Source organism: Haliotis cracherodii, unplaced genomic scaffold (assembly GCF_022045235.1).
Source record: "Haliotis cracherodii isolate W230 unplaced genomic scaffold, xgHalCrac1.p SCAF_12, whole genome shotgun sequence".
Lineage (NCBI taxonomy): Eukaryota > Metazoa > Mollusca > Gastropoda > Lepetellida > Haliotidae > Haliotis > Haliotis cracherodii.
In genome coordinates, this window is record NW_027266267.1 from 34,340,068 (window position 1) to 34,358,458 (window position 18,391).

The window sequence follows — 18,391 nt, forward strand, 5'->3', positions numbered from 1 at the left end:
TGCCATACTGTCAGATTTGATAATGCAATCATGGATTTATTTCAACTACCGTATTCGACGTAATAAGCATCCCGCTATAATAAGCGCCCACAGCGATATTTGCTAATATATTTGCTAGTCAACAATCCCAATTAGCACCCTTTCCGATTGATCAATGTACACAAGACTTATTTATTTGTGTATAATGTGCAGTCCTGTGTTATATGCACCCTTAATTATGGGCAATTAACTTCTTGAATAATATATCTATCGTGTATAATATGCATATATCATTTCAGGCTGTCAGCATGAACTACGAAATTTACGATGATTCAACTCTGTTGTTTTTTTTCTCACCAAAATAATATTCTAAGAAGAACCTCCTATTTCTAATTTTGAGAGCGCCCTGGGCGCTTATTACGTCAAATAGAGTAATTCATTTAAGTCAAATAGAGTAATTCAGATGATGGACAAAAAAGAGCACTGCAAATAGGAATTCCTTTGTAGTCTTGAGAAATCAAACAATTGTTACGATTGTTACTAATTAAAAGACAACCACCTCTATTACATCATAGTTGACACCAGCACACATAGAAAGAAGTAAGATTTTTCCACCTTATGCATTCACATGGGGTACGGGTAGCAACATACCCTTATCGACACAAGTGTTGTAATTGAGGTCTTGAAACTTAAGAGTTGATTCAATTTTGTTCATGTTTATGGAGGGAGAAGCGTAAAACTGGTGCGCAAACTGCATATATATACCAGCGAAAGTGTGCACACCAGTTTATATGTTTATAACTCCATAAACTCACAAGGGGGGTCGGGTAGCCTAGTGGTTAAAGCGTTTGCTCGTCATGCCGAAGACCCAGGTTCGATTCCCAACATGGTTATAATGTGTGAAGCCCATTTCTGGTGTCCCCCGCTGTGATATGGCTGGAATATTGCTAAAAGCGGAGTAAAACCATACTCACTCACTCCATAAACGCACAATATATTGAAGTCAGATCTCATAAATAAATAGGGTCAACAATAACTACTTCACAGACAGATCTGCCCAATCTTACTCTGTAGTCCCAAACTGAGGAGCTCGCCTAGCGTCATCCGCTTCAGGGTGTCATTGTCTATGGTGAGGGCACCGCCTGTCACTCTCACCAGCTGCTTCCAGTGTCGGGTCCTCATGGCAGAACTACTCAGGTCATCAATCAAAGGCAGGCAGGCCTAAACATAGAACAGGTCATGTTCATATTGTGCTTAAGATAACATCTCCAGCTCAGTTTTTCACAACAGTTACAACAAAACAGTTTGTTTCTGCTGAGAATACCTTTCATGCCATGGTCACACTGAGTCATGTTGAAACTGCAGTGTCAGCATCTGCAGTGGTGATCAAGTTAATATATCAGGCTGCTACAACATAATGGCAATGATGGAGTCTCGCCTGAATGATATTAATGGAATCTCGCCTTGATGATAGTGAGATTCTTGCCTGCATGGTAATGATGGACTCTCGACTGGATGATAGTGATGGACTCTCGCCTAGACAATAGTAATGGACTCTCGCATGGATGATAGTAATGGACTCTCGCCTAGATGATAGTAATGGAATCTTGTCTGGGTGATATTAACAGACTCTCACCTGGATGATGTTAACAGACTCTCACCTGTATGGTCGTGATGGACGATCACCTGGATAATATTAACAGATTCTCACCTGGATGGTAGTGATGGACTCTCACCTGGATGATGTTAACAGACTCTCACCTGGATGATGTTAACAGATTCTCACCTGGATGGTAGTGATGGACTCTCACCTGGATAATATTAACAGACTCTCACCTGGATGATGTTAACAGATTCTCACCTGGATGGTAGTGATGGACTCTCACCTGGATGATGTTAACAGACTCTCACCTGGATGATGTTAACAGATTCTCACCTGGATGGTAGTGATGGACTCTCACCTGGATGATGTTAACAGACTCTCACCTGGATGATGTTAACAGATTCTCACCTGGATGGTAGTGATGGACTCTCACCTGGATAATATTAACAGACTCTCACCTGGATGATGTTAACAGATTCTCACCTGGATGGTAGTGATGGACTCTTACCTGGATGATGTTAACAGACTCTCACCTGGATGATGTTAACAGATTCTCACCTGGATGGTAGTGATGGACTCTCACCTGGATGATGTTAACAGATTCTCACCTGGATGGTAGTGATGGACTCTCACCTGGATGGTAGTGATGGATTCATGCAGCCCCATGTAGACATCCCAGGTGAAAACATCTTCTGGGAGGGCTCGAACAATGTCCAGCTGTTTGCTGGTCTCCTCCTTGAGAAACTTGGTGTTCATCTTCTGCCACCGATGCCTCTTCCACTCCGACTGCTGCTCATCTATAACCCTGCACATAAACCAAAGTGCTGGACCTTCCAAACAATTGTGTGCATCCTTCTGAGGCAGAGCACAGTCTCATCTACTTACACACATCCCAGTTATAGACCTTCCAAACACTAGCCTGCTATCCTGGAACTATTACACATTCCTGCAGGCTATTACAAATTTACAAATTTTCCAATTGTTTCAACATTACAAGGGCATTTATTCTTCACCTGGCCTAGTAAAGTCTTTCAGTTAGGTTTAACCATGCCAAACAATTGTTTGTGTGCATCCCTCATGAACTAACCTGACAGTCTCCCATACTTGCTTCAGGTTGTTGAGCTCATAGCGGCACCTGAAACATCACATGAAGCTCCAGCATAACACAAGCAAAACACACTGTTATTGATGGCCGGAGTTACAGTACATCCCTAGTGTCTATAGTTGAGTCTGAAGCGTATCACAATATAATGCTATACACAAGGCTGTATTACAATGCATATCATATTATATTGCTTCCACTCTTCATTCTGAATAAATGAACAATGAACTAACCATATTTTTTTATTTTGGAATGAAGGGAACATTTTGAATAAACTTGGCAAAGTCATAATTAAACACATTATCAAACTAGATATTTGAAATCCCTATTTGAAATATAATACTCACTGTGGCAGGACAGAGAAGTTGACAACCGACGCCTCCAGGAGCTCCTGTAGCTCAATCAGATCCTGTATCAGACATAGGAGCATATCATAATATTTGAGACACATGCATAAGACAGAAAAATAAGAGACAAATGGGACATGTATACATGAGACACTAAAATAAGACAAGGGAGCCTCTTGACAAAGTTGTCTATCATGACCAAGGCATGCTCCCAATACACACCCATATGGACCCTACAAAGGTGAGATGTGAGTGTACACGCCTGAGCTTCATTCTCCAGGACAGGGAGCCTCTTGACAAAGTTGTCTATCATGACCAAGGCATCCCTCAACCCACACACACCCATATGGACCCTGCAAGGTGAAACCTGAGTGTACCCACCTGAGCTTCATTCTCCAGCACTGTGAGCCTCTTGACAAAGTTGTCTATGACGACCCATGCATCCCCCAGGGAACAATCTCTGTTGTAGATGTCCGACTTGTCCAGGTCATTGCTGAGGTCCATCACACGGTAAGCAAATGCCTCCAGGTCCTACACAACAAACAAAAGCATCAGAAAGTAATGCTAGCCTGCTACCCATGGCAAGTCACTGCTCAAACCTAAATGAGTTTCATCTACTTTCTGAAAATAATATTTTGGTTGATCATTTGCAGTTATTTGTGATTCGCACACAAGGGAAGAAACTGGACTTTTATAGTCAGTTAACTCCCTTGCCTTGCGAAGATGTGCCAAAGACAGAGTGAGTCGTGCAACGACGTCTGTGTCATGAAGAGCATTAACCACAAGGCTATGTCAGTGTATAACACCTGGATATATAGTCAACAAAGACAACAAAAACTCTTCTCCAACTGAAAGTGATCCTGCTGCTATGGCCATTACAATGCCTCCAGCAGGTATAAAATTACCTGTGTGATCCTGGCCGACTCCTCCTGGATGCGTGGCCCAAGTCTCTGTTTAGCCAGGGACACTTTAGTCTTGAGGTTGTTCCACCGGCCTGGAGCTGCGGAGAATAGGAACTGGGTCTTTTCTGGCAGCACCTGGCCATACTTCCTCAGCAGCAGGACAGTGCGATGCATCGCCGTGAACTTGCCGTCCATCTCCGACTGCTGGGCTGACACCTGTAGCACATTAAACTAACTCATTACTTGAGAAGGAAAGGGTGCAACAGTTTCACATTGTCTCCATCTGCAAACTCAAATGACTAGATGTGATAAGGATGTGCTAATCAAGCGGGGAAAATGAAAATGTCTGTATGACCGTAACAGCCTTGTCTGTATGTCAGTAAGCCTTGTCTGCATGTCAGTAACGACCCTCGTCTGTATGTCAGTAAGCCTTGTCTGCATGTCAGTAACAGCCTTGTCTGTATGTCAGTAAGCCTTGTCTGTATATCAGTAACACCCTGGTCTGTATGTCAGTAAGCCTTGTCTGTATGTCTGTAACAGCCTTGTCTGTAACAACATTGTCGGCAACTTCTCTGTATGTGTGTAAAACCACTATGAGTATCAATGACATCCTACCTCATTAAAGAGTCTCATCATCTTCATAAAGCTTGCTGTGTCTCTCTCCTCTCCAGTGATACTCTCGATCTCCGGCTCAATCCTCTTCAGGAACACGTCCAACTTCTCCAGCATCTGAGTCACCTGTAACACACTCCAGACTATCAACCATACAGCCTTCTGCAGAGGTCGGCATCCTGCTAAAGTGGTCATGGATTTGTTTCACTGTTCTCAAGATGAGCAACAGAACAATGTCCCATTAAATTTGATCACTCAATCACTTCTGTAAAATCAGGCCACACGTTTTAAGTTTTATGTTTCACATATGTATTCCAGCTTTTCCAAACCAGGTCAGTCAAAATATAAATATATGTAATTGTTTGTTTATGAAAGTCATTCAGCAGAGGAATTAAAACTTTTGATTCACTGATAGTAATTTAGACATGGAATTAATTAATAACATTTTATAATGTATAAGAGGGTCTATATTAGCAGAGGGAGACATAGTAATTAAAAAAAAAATATATTTAATTTAATTCTAAGATCTGCTGCTTTCCAGTAGGGGCGGCTAGCCAGTGAAACAAAAACTACAAAATTTGTGGATTTGTTATGACAGCGTTACACAGATATACAACACCAACTGCTTATCCCTTACCTTCACCCCCTGAAGAGTCAATATCTGATTACACTTGTGTTTCGTCCTGAACAGTTATAGATAATATGATACTAATTACCAGCTGAATGTTACTTGTCTTAGAAGCTACATGAGATTAATGTTAAACAGGTGGCTCAATTGAGAGTTTGTGCCCAGTCCTTGACACCTTGATGCAACGCCTAAAAACAAAAGCCATTCGCTTGCAGAATTTCAGCAAAAGAGATTATTTTAATTTTGCTTATCCTTAGCAGTAATTCTGGCATGGAAACTTTCAGTGAGGGAATGTCTGGCATGTTGTTTGTACCTGGTCTGAGAGGTACTTGGTGAACGTCCACATCCACTTGCTGGCGTAGGTGGTGAGCACCTGCTTGATAGGCTGCAGGTCCACCCTCAGCCAACCTACATTGTGGTAGTTCTGCAGTGATTGCACCTCGTCACGCGCACTCTGGAAGTAATAATGATGACAATGACCATGATGAAGAAGAGTGAGTGAGTGAGTGAGTGAGTGAGTGAGTGAGTGAGTGAGTGAGTTGGGTTTAACGCCCCTTTTAACAGTATTCCAGTTATATCAAGGCGTGTCAGCTTAATGTGGGAGGAAAGCCCGAAGTGATGCAGGTCTCAGATGTTTACTACTTCGGTGAAACCCAAGTGCACGGGTATGGTGCGGACAAACCTAGAAACACAATTGGGGAGAACCGGGATTCGAACCCACAATCATAGGTTTCTGGCTTGCCCAAGGGACACAACTCTGCACAGCGAATCGCGGCGCCTTAGACGACTGGGCCACCTGTGCCCCCAGAAGAAGAAGAAGAAGAGCGCCAGACAGGGTAACAACAAGTACCATCTTTTAACATCTGTTGGTATGTCGCCACCGGGGATCGAAACCTGAACCTTCAGCTCTCCCTGGGAGAACGCTCTACCACTAGACCATACAGGCGGTCTGGTGAACTGTGAGTGAGTTAGTATAGTTTAAAACCCCTTTTAGCAATATTCCAGCAATATCATGGCATCTAGCCCTTTTAGCAATATTCCAGCAATATCATGGCAGGGGACACCAAAAATGTGCTTCACACGTTGTACCCACGTCGGGAATCAAACCCAAGTCTTCGGCGTGACAAGCAAAGGCTTTAACCACTAGGCTACCGGACCGCCCCTGGTGAACTGTGACATACCCACCTTTCATTATGATAATATCTCTATTCACACTCATCTACCACTATAATCAAACATACGTCTGAAATAGGAATTTGTGCCGAGCCCTAATGCGACAATCTACCAAATACTTAATCATTTGTATGATTCAATTTGACATTAACAAACACTGATTTGAGTTACCATGATCGACATTAAACTCTTTCACTTACCTTGTAGATGTCTATCTCATTGTCAAACTCATCCAGGGATGGAATGTTGTGATTATCCCCCTCCTTGTTGCCCTTGGGGGTGAGAAATGTCCTCTCAGCTGTACCCATCAGGCCAGCAGAGTCAATGCTGCTCTTGGCTGAAGAGGCTCTGAAGTTGGGCAGTGTCACATGAGTAAGATATTTTGTTTGGTGCTTACCTCCACACTAACCAATATTCAAGCTATAATACAGCAGACTGTAAAGAATTGAGTCTTGACCAGACAAACTAGTGACTGATATTATGAGCAACAACCATGCCACCAGGGTATGATGACACACAAACGACCAAGTCAACAACATCCATAGCGACTGATGGGATGAATATGATTTTAGCAGTATTTAGCTATAACATATGAATCATGATAAACAATGCATTAATAATGTACCGTATTCAACGTAATAAGCGCCCCACTCAAATAAGAGCCCACAGCGATATTTGCTGATATATTAGCTAGTGAATAATCCCAATTAGCACCCCTTCCGATTGATCAATGTACACAAGACTTATTTATTCACGTATTATACACACTCGTGTGTTATATGCACCCTTAATTATGGGCAATTAAATTTTGGAAACATATATCTGTCGTACAAAAACATTTCAGGCTGTCACATTAAACCCCGAAATTCATCTTTCAACTCTGTTTTTTCACCAAAATAATATTCTAATAAGAGCCCCCTATTTCTGATTTTGAGAGCGCCCTGGGCGCTTATTACGTCGAATACGGTGTATCTAAGGGAAATAACTCTAGAAGTGAATTGTGGTGCCTTTGACAAGTCGATTGGCTGTCCTTGTTCCAAATGCGAACAGTATGATGTTCTAAATGTTTTACAAACACAAGCAGCGAAGAAACTGATAACTATTGAAACGTTTCTAAATGTGTAATATTCAACAAGCTCAGGGAAGTCCAGCAACATGGATGTCTAGTAAGTGACTTTACTGTGATTTACCTAGAATGAAGTGACGTCCGCTCCACAGCCTGCTGTCTGATCTCAGTTGTCATGGGCCTGTTAGCACTTCTCAGTGGGTTCGGTGACAGGTTCCCTCGAAGGAAATCTTCAAATGTCTGGTTGACATCTTGCAGCCACAAGAACGCATAGTCTCGGAAAACCTCTAGGAGCTTCTGTAACAGATGTAAATCCCACAATACAAAATGTTTCTGTGATTTTTTTCTTCCAATTTCGAGCTGAACTGAAGAAGGAACTTATCCTGTTATGAATCTCTTTTAAGACTACACTCAACAGATCTGGCATTTAGCAGAAATTGGGGCGGCAGGGATGAGAAAAAAGACGCATTTCAATTGTTCCAATTTTGTTGTAAATTTGAACATACATTATTTAGGGACTGGTCACTTATTATAGGAAGAAGGGTCATGAAAAAATGTATGATGTTTTTTGGTGGCCATGAAAAAAGTTGTTCAATATCAATGATGAATTGTTACGTTTTATGGAATCAGCTTACCAATCAGCATTGCGAATCGCTAAAATGCACACATCAGAGGTGAGGTGAAATTGGGTTTAACGCGCGTCCAAGATTATTGCATGCACGTGTGTGTGGCTGCTTGTACTAGTCCGGACTGATGCCGATTTATAGTGCTAGCACACTGAGATACCATGCCGCAGTTTAACATGAATACCCCACTCAGACACGATATACTAACTCCGAGCCGACCAGTCCTTGTTTTAGCCCCTTAATGCCGAGCCCAATCTGTGAGTGAGTGAGTTAGGGAGTATGGTTTTACCCCAGCGATATCACGGCAGGGGACACTAGAAAAGGGCTTCACACGTTGTACCTTTGAGGCAAATCAAACCCGGGTCTTCGGTGTGAAGAGTGAAGGTTTTAATCACTGGGCTACCCAATCATCCCTTATACACCTGTGAAGTATTAAGATGGTCCATAACCTCAATGCTGGTGACCTAGCATTCTCACCTTGCACTCCTCGCTGTTCTCCTCCACCATCTGGTTGATGTTCATCAGCAGCTGCTTCACCTCATCATCCGCAGCGATGTAGTCCTCGTAACTGCCCTGGAGGTGCAACAGACAGTACATGATGTACTCCACAGCCCGGGGTAAGCTGCCAAAATCTACCCCCCTTCAGAGTCTACCCGGGTAGATTCTGGGAGCTCTACAACTCCAAACTAACTGGGAAATATTGTTATTTTGTTTTTTCCTAAACTCAGATTTTAACATTGAATTTTAACATTGCATTCCAATGCAATAATTAAACTATCTCAGCATTAAAACCTCTTCCTCTATATTGGTGCTGTTATTAGTGAAATACAAGCCATCTCATAGAGCCAGAACATTAGTATCCAGGGATAGAAACTACCAGTCTTAGTCCTCTAGCAAAACCCTTTAAAATGGCAAATTTCTGCTAGTCCATATGATACCCCTTAACTTTCACTCAGTTTGATAAGGACTAATGCTGTTAGTGTTATAAATGTAACAGTTTGAATTTTTTGGGGGGGAAATGTTTAATAATAATTGGGGATTTTCACTGACATCTGCTGAAGACTTGTAACTGAATAATGGCCTCTAATCAGGTCTAAATAAATCCACGACAATATCTCATCACTGTCAGCTTGTTCCACACAATAAATTATGGATTATAGCCATATTTCTGAATTTTTCAGATATTAAATCTCAAAGATTCTTCTTCATAAATCATCATTTTACCATGAATTTGGAAAATACTCTATTTTGATTGGTCAATCCGAGGCATCAAATTACAATAAACCCCCTCTGATTGAAACAGCTGAATTGACGGCCGCATCAGCGAGGAAGCTAATGTTTTTAGAATAGTACTTGTGGTCATAATAGTGACGTGAGGTGCAGAACAAAACCTTTGCAAGGCTTGCTAAAGTCTTCTTTAGGGGTGCCCACCTCATGTTAGCTTCAGAAGTTGCAGTACTACATGCTTTCATTGCCTGTCATAGGTTCGAGTGAAGTATTACAGGTCAAACAAACTGCTTGATCATATTGAGCGCCATATTTTGTTTTAAGGCTGTTGTCCCTGACTCCATAAACTGTCATTGACAACCCACGCAAAACACTGGACTCAACCCATGCCGTTATACTCAATATATTTGCCAACACCGAAGGGTTCACGTTTTATTTAATCATGGCGGAACTGAGATAAATATACTGTTTTCAATGCAGAGGAATGTTACTGTAAATTTAACTGTGCTAAATTTAACATTTGAAACCTCATGCTACACGTTCGGTTCCAATTTCATTTTAGCACTGTTAACCTTGCCCTACACTGAAACACAGTTTATTATTAATCATTTTGAAATTCCTGACATGTGAAGATCCGGGGTAGAATAGGTCTTCAGCAACCAATGCTTGCGGTAAAAGGCGACTATGCTTGTCGTAAAAGGCGACTAACCGGATCAGGTAGTCAGGCTCGCTGACTTGGTTAATGCATGTCATCGATCCCAATAGCCGGGATCGATGCTCGTGATATCAGACTCGATTATTTACAGACAGCCGTCATATAGCTGGAATATTGCTTACTGCGGCGCAAAACAACCAACCAACCAACCAACCTTACATGACTTGTCATGACTGTCCGGTCTTGTTTGGTTTACTGTTTTATGACAATTAGCAATATTCAGCTAAAAGACGACTGCCTGAAAATAATGAAATCTGGACACATAAACCAGTGGTATGAGCAATGTCCCATGCCGTACAATGACACACAATCCAACACGTCACCAAGCCTGACCACCTGCTCGTTGCCTCTCACAACAAGCATAGTGGGGACCAACTCTAATCTTCAATCCCATCAGGGTGAGTAGTTCCAATTTGAAGGAAACAAAGAAACAAACATTTGGGCAGCATGTTGCTGAGAACTAAGGGACTGGTCATTTGTTATAGGGGTGGTTGTCTGGTGGGGAACATGAATAAATGACCCAGAGAAAGGGGGGGTTGGCAAAATTTATCACAACTATACATTTTCAAAATATGTTTATTTTCATAAATTTGAATTAATGGGGAGGGGAGGAAAAAATGTTACATAAATTAGGGGTGTGGGGGGGGGGGTCATCAGAAAAATATGACAGATTCCTAAGAACAATCTCACTGGCCCAACCTCCTCTATAATATATGGCCAGTCCCTAATGTAAAAACTAGATCTGTGAAGTATGTGGGATTGAACAGAGCATGAACTGCGTGGTTCTACCCACCTTGGGCCCCAACATGCTGACAAGTTTCCCCCGAGCCAGGAAACCTTCCAGCCAGCGCTGAACCAGTTCCTGGACACTGATAACTGATGTGTTCTGGTCAAGAGGTGGCCGGAATGCCACACCATTCTCTATCAACTCCAAGCGGATGGTCAACACGGGGATGATACTCATGTCTTCATTGTCCTGAGAAAACAAATAGCATAGGTGATTCCATTACATCTGTGGTTAGGGAGAAGGTGAGGTGAGATGGGATTTAAAATCGCGTCCAAGATTATTGCACTTTTATAGCGATGTGAAATGTGTGTGTGTGTGTGTGGCTGCTTGTACTAGTCCGGACTGATGCTGATTTATAGTGCTAGCTCACTGAAATACCATGCCGCAGTTTAACATGAATACCCCACTCAGACACAGTATACTGACTTCGAGCTGACCAGTCCTTGTTTTATCCCCTTAATGCCGAGCGCCAGGCAGGGTAACACTAAGTACCATCCCAGTCTTTTGGTATGACACAGCCGGACCTTCCGCTCTCCAGGCGGACGCTCTACCACTAGACCACGGAGGCGGTCGGTTAGGGAGAAATTGTCAAGTGAGATGAGTGAGTGAGTTCGGTTTCACACATTGTACCCATGTTGGGAATCGAACCCAGGCCTTCGCAATGATGCGTGAACGCTTTAATCACTAGGCTACCCTACCCCCCGCATATGTATTAAAGGGTGATGCACAAACCCACTAAAAATTGTCAATGTTGTAATATGTTTTAGGACATCCTACACATTGGCATGACTTCATCAACACTTACCTCAGCGATGTTGGCTTGCACCAGTGTGTTGAGCATGGAGCGGAGGCTGCTGAGCGTGGCCTGCTTCAGCCCGTCCAGGATGATGGCATCGATGTAGTCGATGTAGTCCTGCCATGCCGGGGAAGCCTGACTGATCTGTACTGCCTACACAACACATGCACCAAGGTTAACACTATTAGATGGGTATCATGGCACATTGACCTACACAACAAATGCACCAAGGTTAACACTATTAGATGGGTATCATGGCACATGACTCCACATTGACCTACACAACTGAGGATCCATAAAAAAAAACAATAATAAATTTCTAGTCTCCTTACAGGAAATATGAGCGTCCTATTAAGTAATGAAATGGTGTAGTGTATGGTAAGGGTTGATAATTATAATAATTATAGAACCTTAATATTTTTTGTCAAGAATATGGACAATGAATATTATTGCACATCCCTTTGGAAGCAGCATTTAATAATCTTTCAGAGGCGAGAGAGTTAACTGACTTTAAAAGTTCAGTTTCCACCCTTGCCGAACTAGGCTGGAATTCCTTGGCTCGATCGGAGTGCCACCAGTGTCTGTTACCTTCTAAACCACTCCTATGGACCAATTAGATTTCACCTCTCGTATCATTTGCATTTGCTTCAAACAAAATGGTGGCGCCCAGTCAAGACGATCTGATTGATAATCAAGATCTATATTGTGATAAAACGGATCTTACATTGCGAAGTGGATCAAATCAAGTGAGCACCTTGATTGAAAACATGAAAAGATTTTAAAATTACGTGTTGACAACGAGTTGGCGGTGCACATACTTTGCAAATCCTGCAATCAACCAAAATTTGCATCACAGTTTACGAACAGGTTTTTGATTTTGTTGCGTGATTTTGATTGGACTATGAATAGACTCATTAGTCCAGCCAAAATGTAACTCCATTATACCAACCTAGTTCGGCAAGTGTGGAAACTGGACTTTTATAATCAGTTAACTCTCTTGCCCCGGGAAGATTTGGTCTGTGTCCATTCTATACATTTGTGCATCCTGGAGACCCTGCTAACACTAGGTGTTTCTAGTGTAACAGTTCATATCAGGACACATAAGTCTTCTGTACATTGATCAATCAAAAGGGGTTAATTGGGATTGTTCACCAGTGTTTATTAGAGCTGGGCGCTTATTACGTCTAATGCGGTAGCCTTTTTTCCTTATTTAAGGCTGGTGTGTTGGTTTTGATCATGTACAAATCAGATCCATTACAGATCAACACTTTCTAAAATGTCCTGATTCTTGTCCTTATTTATTGACAAACAATTACTCTTTCAGGATAAGGCACATGTCCTGATATCTGTGCTTAGATCTTATTACTGCTATTTTCAGGACCAACCTGTTGGGCAATGTCTGTGTACAGGTGAGATGAAATGGGGTTTGACGTCGTGTCCAAGATTATTGCACTTATATAGCGACGTGCATGCACGTGTATGTTTGTGTGGCTGCTTGTACAAGTCCAGACTAATGCCTAGTTTATTGTGCTAGCCCTGAGATACCATGCCGCAGTTTAACACGAAGACCCCACTCAGACACAGTATACTAGCTCCGAGCAGACCAATCTTGTTTCAGCCCTATAACAACAAGTGTCATCTTTTGAAGTCTTTTTGTATGATACAGTGGGAAATTGAACCCACTCTCCAGGAAACATTCTATCCACTAGCAGTGTCTGTGTACACATATAATGAGTTGATGAGGACATAAATCGGACATGTACGTCCATCTCACCTGGAAGGAGACCTGTACCAGCTGGTGTATCTTGTTACCAGAAGGAACCACCAGGCTCTCGTGGTCGTCAGTCAGATGTCTGCAAGTACAGTCACAGGTATGAGTTCACAAGGTTTGGGTTTCAAGCTTGTGGCAGAATAAACAAAAATTATCAATATCAGTCATATTACAACAGCAAACATAAGGCAAATTTTGAATACATAAATGGCAAGTGATTGTGTGGCATTTGATTGCCTAATCAGAAATTGGCATTAGTCCCGTAGTCCTTGTCAAAAAGCCCAATGGTTAAGGTATCATAAGGACTAGTGGAAATTTGCCATTTTTAAGAGTTTTGCTATATGTTATCATTATAAGGACTAGTGGACGAAAAGTGTTAGCTTCTACCGCTGATCATCATCATCAACAATTATTTTTGATAGATCCTATAAGATAAACCAGAATATTATCTTACCTCTGCATGTCCAAGAGGTCCTCCATGGAATAAGATAGATGGGCTTCCCGTGCCTTGAACACGTCCAGCGTGCTCGTCGACCAGGAGATGGTGATCTCAGCAATCTCGTGGCAGTTGGTCTGGACGACGTCCAGGTTCTGATGGACATCCATGCAGACGAGCGCCATGGCCGTCTCAATGAAGTCTGCCGACTCCTTCATCTTCCACGTATACTGCTGCAACCCTTGCTCGAACAGCTGATACAACATGTCACAATGTAGTTGTGTACTGAGTGTTTGACTAGAGATCTCAGACCAGTGCATTCATTAATGGGACCAAGCAATTTATTCATACAATCTGTCTAATGGACCAGTGTATTTCATTCACTTGTGTTACCAACAAAGTCTGGATTCTGTCTAACCATAGAAATCACAATTTAAAGAAGTTTACACATCTATTATTATTAACTAACACTAATAAAAAGCTGTTCTTGTTGGATACAGTTACCAAAATTGGCCATTGAGATATTACGCCAGTGTCATAATTTGGCAAAGTCATTCAGATCATATCATTACTTACCATTCATAATTGTAAAATATGTGTACGATCATAAGCTAAAGGGTAAGAGTGAGTGAGATTGGTTTTACGCTGCTTTTAGCAATATTACAGCAAAATCACGGTGAGGGACTCCAGAAATGAGCTTCACACAATGTACCCATGGGGAATCGAACCCGGGTCTTCGGCGAGACGAGTGAACGCTTTAACCACTAGGCTACGACAAGGGTAAGAGTGCAAACTTATTATTTGCATGTCTGAAGTGTTTCTAGATCCCAGACAGTAGCCTAGATAAAGAATTAGGAAAAATTATGAAAGGAAAAGAAAGATATGAAATGATACCTTAACTATTGGACAGTTTGGGTAGGACTACAGGACAATGTCTATTGCTGCTTATGATACAGTGTGAACATATTGTGGGAAGGAACCGGAAAGTGATGCAGGTTGTCAAGTTTTTATCAAGAGGATGGAGTGTGATCACGGTGACAGAGAATATAACAAACAACAGCGCACAGAGCACTTATGCACAGTGAATGCTGAGCTATACAAATGCATAAATTATTATTATTAACAACCAACAGATTATGGCAGAGCTAAGCATAGGTTTGTTGTGTATTTGTTGTTCAACACTGCACTCAACAATATTCCAGCTTAATGATGGCGTTCTGCAAATAATCGTGTCTCGACCAGACAATCCTGTGATGGACATCATGGATACAATGACATGCATCAACAAAATCCCTAAGCCTGACGTACCGATCCATTTAGTCACCTTTTATGACAAGCCTTGGTTGCTGGGGACCTATTTTCCTACCCGGAATCCAATATTAAAAGGACATAATATACTTGTTGATAATCGTCTGGCCTAGACACACCAGTTCTTGAACAACAAGCAATTGTACCCATAGGGACATGGATATAAAAGGTATTATTTTCAGTAATTCTAATTTTTTTCTTAATGCTGATTGGATCTGTTCGTTCCAACTGCTCCATGATTTTTAAATTATTTTCTTTGCAAAGAGGGCTATGACGTCATATGAATACACTGTCACAAGCAATTGAACATGACCTTTTCCCTTGTTCATGACGCCACAAAAGCCTTTATGTGACATGGTTCCCCAAAAAGCCAACTGAGGTAAAGTCATCCACATTTTTTTACATTTTCTCAGAAAAATAGACAATAGGTAAAATCAAAAATACCCTACTCACAACACAGAATTACAGATTATTAGTCCTTTGTGAATTAACATTAAAAGTTCCTTAACAAGGAACCTTCAAAATTGATACACTCAGGGCAGACCACCATAATTTCTTGTAGCTCGTATGCTATTTCTACATCATCCACAAGGCCTGTGAAGATCAGAATAGGTCTTCAGCAACCCATGCTTGCCGTAAAAGGCGACTATGCTTGTTGTAAAAGGCGACTAACGGGATCCGGTGGTCATGTCATCGTATCCCAATTGCGTGGATCGATGCTCATAATGTGACTCACTGGACTGTCTGGTCCAGACTCGATTATTTACAGCCCCTGTGATATATCTGGAATATTGCTGAGTGCAGTATTAAACAACAAACAAACAAACAAACAAACAAACAAACAAACATGATCCACACCACACATACAGGTCACGCACTGTGATCACTTCATCCACATTGTCTTCAGCTCTTACAAACTGGGGAACACGGGACACACTGTGCAGAGACCTTTATCATGGATTTGATTCTAATTATGTTTGTAGGTTTGTCAGCACCAAACCCATGCATGTGGGTTTTAAGAAAGTGGTAAACGTTTGAGAAATGCACCACTTTGGGCTTTCTTCCCACATCAAGCTGACACGCCATGACATAAATGGAATACTATTCAGATCAGTTAAAACCAACTCCCTCACTACAGTCTGAGGATCATTTCTGTCCCAGAGTCCCAAAACGTTGCTAACAATCGAACATACAAATGAATCACTTACTGAGTCAATCTTGTCTAGCTTCCTCTCAAACAGTGGTTTCTCAAACGTCCCTATTGTCCTCATGATTGTGTTATACTTGGACACAATGGTCTCCAGACGGGTGGCTGTCACACTCAGCTCAAAGGAGTTTGTGTTTCGGATGAGCTCCTTGGCGGCGCTGGGTAGGTGGATGTTGAAGGGCTCATTGGCCAGATAGTGTATCTCCCGCAGCAACAACAGAAGCTGGGGGTCAAGGTTGACGTGGACAATCTGAGGTCGTGTGTCTAAGTCCTCGTCATATTCCTCTGCGATCTGAACAAACAAATTGCAACAATACATTCAACAGATTCACAGTGGGAGGCTGATGGATAGAGACTATGACAAAATTCCCCATCAGCCTGGGAGAAGCTGAGATCTGTATCATCTGAAATTTCAAAATGTGTATGAAAGTGAAAGTGAAAGAGTTAATGCTATTGCAGGGATTTTATCTGGACCTGTTCAGAGGCTGATATTCAGACACAAGTCTGCAACAAATGTTTGTTTATTTTCTGTCTTATGTGGTGTCTCCTTCAGCAAGTGACTTTGTTTGAAATGCAATCAGTTTTATACCAGCAGTATGACAGACGCCTATAACAATTAAGTCTGAACCAGACAAACCAGTGATTGATGTAATGAATACCATTCAACATCTTCAACGTACAATGACACAGAATTCAAATTCTGTTTCTCAGTTTGTTTCAAGAAATGCATTTGCTGAGTTTTCTCACATTTGAGTTGAAACTCAGACCTACGTTTGTATCGAGAAATCATGTTTGTTGTTTGTTTGTTTGGTGTTTAACGCCGCACTCAGCAATCTTCCAGCTATATGACGGCAGTCTGTAAATAATCAAGTCTGGACCAGACAATCCTGTGAGTGACATTATGAGCATCAATCCATAGAATTGGGATCGATGACATGCATCAACCAAGTCAGCGAGTCTGACCACCCGATCACGTTAGTCAACTCTTACGACAAGCACAGTCGCCTTTTACGGCAAGCATGGGTTGCTGAAGACCTATTCTACCCCAGATCTTCATGGGTTCAACAAGTCATAGCCTGACCTACCAGAAGTGGCTGCTTGAGTCTGAGAGTCAGCTCTGATGTGATGTTGTTCTGCCAGTCTGTCACCAGCTTCCCTTCATATCTGAAAAAACAGTGGAGGGACTATTGTGGGCATTCTGAATGCAATAGAATACTATAACATCGTGGACAGCCTCCGTGGTGTAGTGGTAGAGCGTCCGCCTGGAGAGCGAAGGTCCGGGGTTCGATCCCCGGCCGCGTCATACCAAAAGACATTTAAAGATGGTACTTGTTGTTACCCTGTCTGGCGCTCGGCATAAAGGGGCTAAAACAAGGACTGGGCGGCTTGGAGTCAGTATACTGTGTCTGAGTGCAGCAAGGTATCTCAGTGAGCTAGCACTATAAATCGGCATCAGTCCGGACTAGTACAAGCAGCCCCACACACACACACGTGCATGCATGTCGCTATATAAGTGCAATAATCTTGGATGCGACGTTAAACCCAATTTCGCCTTCACCTTATAACATCGTGATGAAAGTCTTCACTTGAGGAAATGCTTATCTCTGGGCTTTATGTTTAGCTGTGCCCTGTGGAATTTAAGTGTGCCAGTGAAAAGAATACTTTTGATCCATCTTAAAACTAAATGATAAGTGGCTGTAATTTAGAAAGATTGCCTCCTTCTTCTTCATTCAGATGGGTAGCATCCTATTCAATGTCTGGGTTCAACAGATATTTTCCTAATCTTTTCATGTTATTAATCAAGGTGTTCACCTGATTTGATGCACTTCGCGAAGTAAGACCCGTTTTATAGATTTTGATTATTGATCAGATCGTCTTGAATGGGCACCACCTGTTTCGTTTGAAGCAAATGCATGTGATATGAGAGGTGGAACCTCATTGGTCAAGAGGAGGGGCACAGAAGGGACATAACTCTGGCGGCGCTACGATCGAGTCAAGAAACTCCAGCCTAGATCGGCAAGGGTCGAAACTGGAATTTGACAGTCAGTTAACTCCCTTGCATCAGGAAGATGTACTGTCAGTACACATGTTCATGTCACTTGCTGG

General features: G+C 42.0%; 1 protein-coding gene across 1 annotated transcript in view; it reads right to left on the reverse strand.

Annotated features, from left to right (window-relative positions):
• Positions 1-18,391, reverse strand: part of LOC139458374 (uncharacterized) — a 124,003-nt gene that overhangs the window by 85,125 nt on the left and 20,487 nt on the right. The window contains exons 14-30 of the mRNA XM_071239782.1: positions 17,371-17,449; positions 16,287-16,577; positions 13,789-14,024; positions 13,338-13,416; positions 11,573-11,716; positions 10,774-10,956; positions 8,516-8,611; positions 7,537-7,709; positions 6,547-6,694; positions 5,487-5,627; positions 4,549-4,671; positions 3,937-4,149; positions 3,413-3,562; positions 3,032-3,093; positions 2,670-2,717; positions 2,216-2,387; positions 1,047-1,200 (exon numbers count right to left, since the gene is read on the reverse strand). Coding sequence (XP_071095883.1) covers positions 1,047-1,200; positions 2,216-2,387; positions 2,670-2,717; positions 3,032-3,093; positions 3,413-3,562; positions 3,937-4,149; positions 4,549-4,671; positions 5,487-5,627; positions 6,547-6,694; positions 7,537-7,709; positions 8,516-8,611; positions 10,774-10,956; positions 11,573-11,716; positions 13,338-13,416; positions 13,789-14,024; positions 16,287-16,577; positions 17,371-17,449 — 2,492 coding nt within the window. The remainder of the gene's footprint in view (positions 1-1,046; positions 1,201-2,215; positions 2,388-2,669; positions 2,718-3,031; positions 3,094-3,412; positions 3,563-3,936; positions 4,150-4,548; positions 4,672-5,486; positions 5,628-6,546; positions 6,695-7,536; positions 7,710-8,515; positions 8,612-10,773; positions 10,957-11,572; positions 11,717-13,337; positions 13,417-13,788; positions 14,025-16,286; positions 16,578-17,370; positions 17,450-18,391) is intronic.